This window comes from Triticum urartu, chromosome 5A (genome assembly GCF_056163025.1).
Source record: "Triticum urartu cultivar PI428250 chromosome 5A, HENAU_Tu73, whole genome shotgun sequence".
Taxonomy (NCBI): domain Eukaryota; kingdom Viridiplantae; phylum Streptophyta; class Magnoliopsida; order Poales; family Poaceae; genus Triticum; species Triticum urartu.
Genome location: NC_141877.1, coordinates 627862797 through 627870236, shown reverse-complemented (window position 1 = coordinate 627870236; position 7440 = coordinate 627862797). Strand labels below are relative to the sequence as shown.

Below are 7440 nucleotides of genomic sequence, written 5' to 3'. Positions count from 1 at the left end.
TATCTTGAGCAGTTATGGGTATGGGGTTAGCATCAAAAGAGCCCTTAGCATGAAGAAACCTGACTGGAGCACATCCGGAGTTAGGAGGGCGATGAAGCGTTGTGACGATGACTTTAGGAAGTATGCGACACCCCGTGCATCGTCACCATGAAGACAGTTTGAGCCTTCAACATAACACCTCCCCATCCCTCATATTCGAGCATCAACAACAACCGACAGTCACCGCCACACTCTTTGCACACTGCGCAACACCACGAGTCGTGCACATAGCGCATGTCACTGGTCTTTTGCTATGGCTTTCGCTTCTCTTCGTGCCCACATATGGTTGGTGAACCTCGGCACAGTTCTTCGACCGTAATGCGTATCAAGCTCAATCGATCTTCGCCGAATTTGGCCCAGGAGGCCATCGTACCCCCAGCCATCAAACAGAATGCCCCACTGTCGCCACAGGCCGGTGGTTGATGGGTGCGCCTCAATGCCGTCTAGGGCTACCTAGAAACAGCTAGGTTTCAACAAGGTGGTTTCAAATGAATGCGTTATGCAACCACCAGACGCCATCTACTTCCAATTACTATGTGATTCAATAAATATGACCACGACATCTACTTTCATTCCTACAACTGCGTTTTGCAAGTGAAACAAAATGGAACTTCGTTTTGCAAGTCGAACCAAAATGGGGCCCTTTCTCCCGGCACCACCGTTTCTCTAGAAGAACCAAAATGGGGCCCTCTCCTAAAAAAAAAAACTGTCCTGTCCCCGTTGGGGAACGCGCCGCACCCGCAGCTGGAGATCCCTCCCACCCAGTCCCGGTCCCGGCTCACGAGTCCGCCGCCCCGCCCGCCGAATCCGCCGCCCTCCCTCCCCTCGCCAGCGCCGGAGAAGGGCCGTCCACACCTCCTCCCTCTCCGCCCACCGAACCCGCGACGCCTCCCCTCCCGTCCACTCTCCACCGCGCAGGCGATCCGCCTTGGCCGCCGATCTCCTCGCTGGTATGGAATGGAAGCCCTGACGCAGCTCCCTCGGGTTTCCGAGAGCCTCGTGTTTGATTGCTCTCCTCGATACCGCATTTCGCCCCGTCGATCAGTCGGGGGTCTGATTTGGTTGTGTTAGTGGCAGCTCGTTTGCCCCAAAATTTCAGACGGATTAAACTGTACACGGTCCACTTTGGGTCCGCTACTGGGTTCTGCCGATTAGTGGGAGATTCTGCTGAATTTGGTTCTGTTCTAGTGGCCCTAGTAACGTTGACGCACAGTTAGTTGACCTTGGATAGTCTCGTCGCAAGTCGTGGGGAAATTGATAGCTGGAGTGTGTGTGTACTTAGATACTTTTCAACTAAGAAATTCCGAGAGTTCCTGGGTTCTAACTTGCAATAGTGCAGAAATGTTTTCTGTTTGTTGTACGGAAAGTTATTTACAAACCTATGGGAGCTCTTCCACATCAGATAGTACGTATGTTTTTAATTTGGTGCCATAGCTGGGAATACTCAGTAAGGATTATCCTGTTTTCCAGTTTAATTCTTCAGACATGTTCTGATTACTTTTCTAATACCACAAGCTGACATGATTTTTTCTGGCCATAACTGTACGCATATCTCCTCTCCCCTGGTCCATTTCCTGGTTGCTAGAGACACATTATTTGTAATTGTTGAAAGCTTTTCTGTCTGCAGCATGGAAATACTATTGAACAGTTAGAAAACTGACAGGAGTTAAACATCAAAAGATAAGGACTGTCATGTTTTGCAGTTTAATTCTTAATGCATGGTCTGATTGTTTACTTTTCTTATATCTCACGTCGTCATAAATTTGCTCCGATAACCGTATGCGGATTTGTTTTCCTGTTAGTTCCATTTCCTTCTTGTTACTTTGTTAGAGACACCTGCTTTGCAATTGCTGGTTGAGCTGATGGTAGTGCTAGAGGCAGATGGCAGGGCTCGTGATCTGATTCTGCTCGTGCTTTGTAGGAATGGCCAATTTTACTAAAAACTTCCAGTCTTCAAGCAAACCAGATGGTGAAAAGAAATACCAGGGTACATTGGTTGCTTCTCCAGCAAAGGCCATTTCACCAAAGACAATAAAGCATATTGTGCCAAAACAATTGATCTTGAGCAGGGAGTCAACAGGTCATGTGGCGTCGTTTTTGGTAAAGGTTATTGCTCTTGAGGTAGTGAGGAGGATTTCTAAAGCAAAATGTCCTTTTGTATGGAATTCTATTCAAGCACTGCAAGTTCTTGGATATCCTCCATTTAGGTGGATTCAAAGATGGGCACCACTCAAATTTGTTGTGCAAGGCATTCAGGTAATTTTATTCCTTAGCTCTTCAAGGCCTTGGATCTCTTGAAATGTCTGAGCTGCACATTCTTTTTTTGTTACAAAATTATATGTGCTTTTGTAAGTTGTGACCTACATTAATATTGTGTTAGCTCCTCTATGTGCATGAAGATAATTGAAAGAATCGTTCTCTTGCTGTTATTCTTTTATCTAGAAGACCAGGGATAAGTTGACTATGCTCTGTTATACTCCAGCACTGTAACTATACTTGCAAGTTGCAAGCATAATATGCTTCATAATTTGTGACAAATATAACTATGCGTCGTACTCACCTTAGTCCCCTGGTTTAGTCCACCCAATGGATTTAACGCATGTGTATCTGTAACTAGCTGAGGGGCCATGTGTAGCTACGGAAGTAAAAAGAAAATCCAATCTGGTGGGAAACCCAATGATATCAAAGCTAGCCTAGGCTTAGGGAAAAGCCAGACAATTTGCAGATAGAAAAACTGTATAAAGAATCATATGTATTACTCCCTCCGTCCGAAAAAGCTTTTTCGGAAGGAGGGAGTACATATTTAAACCCCCCAAAACAAGATTGTGGAGATCATGGAGATGGTTCTACTTGTCAACAAGTTGCTTCTGGTGGAGAGGATCACAACCAGCAGAGCTATTTGAATTAGCTCTACCATCACAATCAGTTCTTATATTTATATGAATAAATGGTGTTTTCTTTACCGGATTTTGAGTCTAACAAAGAGCTATAACCGTGCTAGGCTCAGGCTCACTCAACCCTCAGTGGAAAATACTGACTTATGAGTTGGCATAGATTTTATTTTGGCTTAGCTTTTGTTTGGCTCCTTATTCTGCAGACTAAGCTTCTTGAGGTGTGTGCTGGATTAAGACTTGGAGAGAGATGAAGAAACTATAAACATGTCTGTAGTTTCCTTTCCAATATATTTTAGCACTAACCCTGATAATATATATTACTCCCTCCATCCCACAATATAAGATTGTTTTTCAAGCTAATAGCTTGGAAAACGATCTTATATTGTGGGACGGAGGGACTATGTACTAAGTTACTGTAGAGCATCTCATTCAATTCATGTGATGCTGTGCTCATGTATGCTCAGTTACCTATTTGAATTCTCTTGAATGTATTTTTGTCGTTTTAAGCTTTGTTGAATTGCCGAGTAGGAGTATAACACATTGTTCTATGATGTTTCAAATCCTCTGGTATATTTTTTTGTGGTTCTATAATGCTTTGTTAAATTGGCTATTATGACACATCTGCTTTATGCTGTTTCTCAAATAGTATTTGTTTTAATGATAATATATTTATGTTTTCATTGCTTCTGAGCGCTGATGATTTTTCTCCAAATGCAGAAATTATCCACTCCACTGCTGTTCCTATCTGTCACATCTGCACTAGGTGATCTTTCATCTAAGAGCGATGAAGCTGATGATGGACCTAGTAGCACTACAGGAGCTCCTGACCTTCCTGCCGAATCAAATGAAACATCATCGTTTTCTGATACAAGGTTGGTTAAGACTTCAGGAAGAAACACAATAAGTAGCTTTAAAAAACACAATAGCATATTTTCTCAAACCGTTCCATTTAAATTTGATCACATCTAACTGCAATATCAAGAAGAGGGTACAGAAAGAAATGTCTTTTTATATTTCCTCCCATATACTGTATATTGGAGCTGGTGGTAATAGGATGAATGCCATGGCATTACTCCTCCACCAGAAGTAACTTGCTGACAAGTGGAACCTCTCCATCATCCCTGCCATCTTGTTTTGGATTATTTTGTTTTTCTAATATGACTATCTGTCTATCTCTGCCATCTTGCAATATGACTATTTTGTTTTTGTAATATGACTATGGCTCGAACTAGTATGGAGATTGATCCGCCACAAGATTGAATTTATTTTGTTACTTCTGTAGCGATGCACATGCATTCAGCTAATGTTTGATGATGGTGGTGGTTTCTTCGTTTAGGGAGGCCACTGATGGGGATGGTACAAAGGATATTGTTGTTTCTGAGAATTGGCTGGTGCTACTTTTCAAGGAACTTGAAAAACAAGGAATCACTTTGCCTGAGAGGTGGGCTTGTACTAGGCTATTTGCTATTCATATTAAGTAATACTACCTCTGCCTGGAATTACTTGTCGCTCAAATCGATGTATCTAGCACTGAAATACGTCCAAATACACCCATTTTAGCGAGGGAGTACATATTTTGCACGTCAATCCTAACCTACCACCACAAGGTGTGCGGGGGTGGGGGTGGGGGGAGCAACGATATTTCTTTTGCACTTTTGAATATTTTAACTTGCAAGATATTGATAAAAATCTTGGTTATGTAACGGTTATTGTCTATGTTATCTTATGTCCAGTCATGAGTTTTACCTCTTAAGGAGGGTGCAAGTTATCCAAGCCCCTTTTACTGTATCCTAAGTAGCTTGTTGGCGGGTATTTGGAGGGGAAAATAATATATTATGTTTTGACATGATGTTCAAACCTTTCTTTTGTTACATTCTGTTATATTTGGAGTTGCATGTTTCTGTATCAGAAGACTAGTTACATGTTGTGGTGCTGGCAAGCATAGAAAGGATCTTACTGGCGTGCAGCGCGATGCCATATGGCTGAATAGTTTATCTGGTGTATGTTTCAGGTTCAGTGAGGATGAACTACGCAGATTCCACATGGCAGCAAATGGTGACCTTTCAATCTTGGTCTCTTCAGTTAAGAAGACAATCCGTTGGAGGGAAACTTTTCACATACTTACATTGCAAGAACTTGAGAAATGGTCCCATTTGGTCTTTTGGCATGGGTTTGACACTACACTTCGGCCTTGCTTAGTAATCCGTCTTGGACTCGCGTGCTCTAGCATAGCCCCTCGTGATAGACCTTGTTTTGGGCAAGCAGTAGGTAATTTTTCAACCTGTTTTATCTGACTATCAATTTGTTCCATAGTTATTTTCCTTGTAATAGTCCATCATCAGTTAGAGCTTGGTAAGATGGGAATGGATTTCTTGCTTACACTTTGCGATAGACCTTATTTTTCTATCATGCGGTCCATTGGTCCACTGTTACTTAATCTGACAGAAAACATAATTTCTCTTTCAGCAATTATTTGTTTAGTTGTTCTTATCATTTACTAGAAGTTAGTTAGTTTTCTGGTTTACTTGCCACTTCAGAGTCATTTTCCTTCCTGTTTTGAGGTTGCAGTAGTGGCCACTAATCACTAACATCTTTCTGTCCAGTTTCTCAGATTGACCATGGTATTATACATTTGACCAACGAAGAAGATCCAAGAATTACTGTTTTGCTGGATTGCCACGGGATTTCTCCATTCAAATTTCCGATGCAAATGATGAGGTCATTTGTCAACTTGGTTCAAGAAAACTACCCAAATCGTCTTGGAGTATTAATTGTTGTCCGTCTTCCTCCAGTTGTCAGAGTTATTGCACAGACTTTTATTCAAGTAAGATTACTATCTTTGCCCCATTACTCAATGCACACGATTCACATTTGTATAGCTGGCATCCTTGTCATTCTTTCTGTCTATCAATCATGTAATATACAAACCTCCATCATCAGCTACATCTGTTTTATGTAGATAATGACCATGTCTTCATGATCTTGTTTGGTTAGTCTGTTGTGATATTAATGTACATGACTGCTAAAATTTGCAGGTCTAACCACCTGTCTCAGTATTAGGTTTAGTGCCAAAATTTGCCTGTCGCACTCTTCTATTGGTTTTTGTTACAGCCTCTCCCATATTAAAATTATGTCATGCATTTTTCATACAAAACAGGAAAGTCTGGATGAAAGCCTGAATGAGCATTATTAATTATTTTGAGATGATCTAATAAGCAACTATGGTACTTACTATTCCCTTTTCAAATCCTGAGCAGCTCCTGAAACCATCCACAAAGCAGAAGCTGCGTTTTGAGGGGGAATCATACAAAAAGACGTTAGCTGAGTTCTTACAGATAGTGCCAGCTTTTCTTGGTGGCAAATGCAACTGCTCACGATGCAAGAAGCCTCGCGACAGTTCACTAATCCAGGCAGGGGAGGGGAGCAGGAGCAGGAGCCTTACCAGCGCCGGCTCCAGATCACGAGTCTCGGACATGGACTTCGACGAGGAACTGGAGGAGCTTCCATCCCCTTACAACTGCGAGAACGCGATAAGGGCTGCGGTGGTCGGCCTCCTGATGGTGTGGATCTTTGTCGCGTTTCTCGCTGGGATGAATGACCCCCAGTCCATGTCTTAGCCTCCCGGGTCTCTGTCACCCGACGGTTCATTGTCTGCCAGTGCCAGTAGCATAGCGTTACTGTATGTTGTTTCTTTGAGGCTGACCGTATGTTGTTTCTCGCACCAGTTCTTCTTCCGAATTTCCTCTGCAAGCCGGCGTATAGTGTCGTGCTGTGCCGGCCGCAAGATTTATATAGTAGATATGAATAAAGTTGTGCGTGTATTCAGCATGGTTCACTCGCAGTGTGATAGGTGCTACTATCACCACCCTTTTCGGCGGTTGTTGCTAGGTGTAGTTTGCCAATGTAATTTTGTACTTCAAGAGTAAAACAGAGGATTGTAAAACCACTGGATTTGTAGAATTGTGGTGTTGAATGGAGTACAAGATTGCTGTTGCTGCTAGCTAATGCGCAACCATTCTCATAGCCTTTTCAATATTACAGTATAAACATAAGAATATGATAAGATTCCATAAGCAGAACAGAGGACTGTAAAACCAGTGGATTTGTAGAATTCTGTGTTTGATTTGCTAGGAAAAACAAAAGAATCATATAAAACAGTCAAATTAAGGCTAAAGCATATGCAAAAGATAAGATTAAATTAATACCATGTTAGTTATGGTCTTTATGCATAGGAATGTAAAAGAAAGAGGTTGGAGTTGATTGTAAAGTTTGTTTGACTCAAATCAAAGGATTTTTCTTTTTACATTCTTCCTATGGCCAATTCATATGAATCAAGTGGATGAATAGTGTAATCATAGGTAAATTTCCTGCTCCTATATTATTTCTTTACTTTTTCTACGAGTCAAGGAGGCCCTTTGTCGGGGGTGGCAAAGGTAACCAGCACTAGCTCCAACATGACAAGCTGCAGCAGGACAGTTGCCACAGGGAGAATATCAGGTGCTCCCGG

At 42.1% G+C, this 7440-nt stretch overlaps 1 protein-coding gene across 1 annotated transcript; it reads left to right on the top strand.

Annotated features, from left to right (window-relative positions):
* The first annotated feature begins 760 nt into the window (after positions 1–760).
* Positions 761–6933, top strand: LOC125511159 (SEC14 cytosolic factor family protein / phosphoglyceride transfer family protein). The gene is made up of 7 exons (XM_048676455.2): positions 761–989; positions 1961–2295; positions 3651–3805; positions 4270–4374; positions 4945–5201; positions 5537–5757; positions 6191–6933. Exons 2-7 carry the CDS (start codon positions 1963–1965, stop codon positions 6548–6550), a joined length of 1431 nt encoding a protein of 476 aa, XP_048532412.2. The 5' UTR covers positions 761–989; positions 1961–1962; the 3' UTR covers positions 6551–6933.
* The last annotated feature ends 507 nt before the right edge of the window (positions 6934–7440 follow it).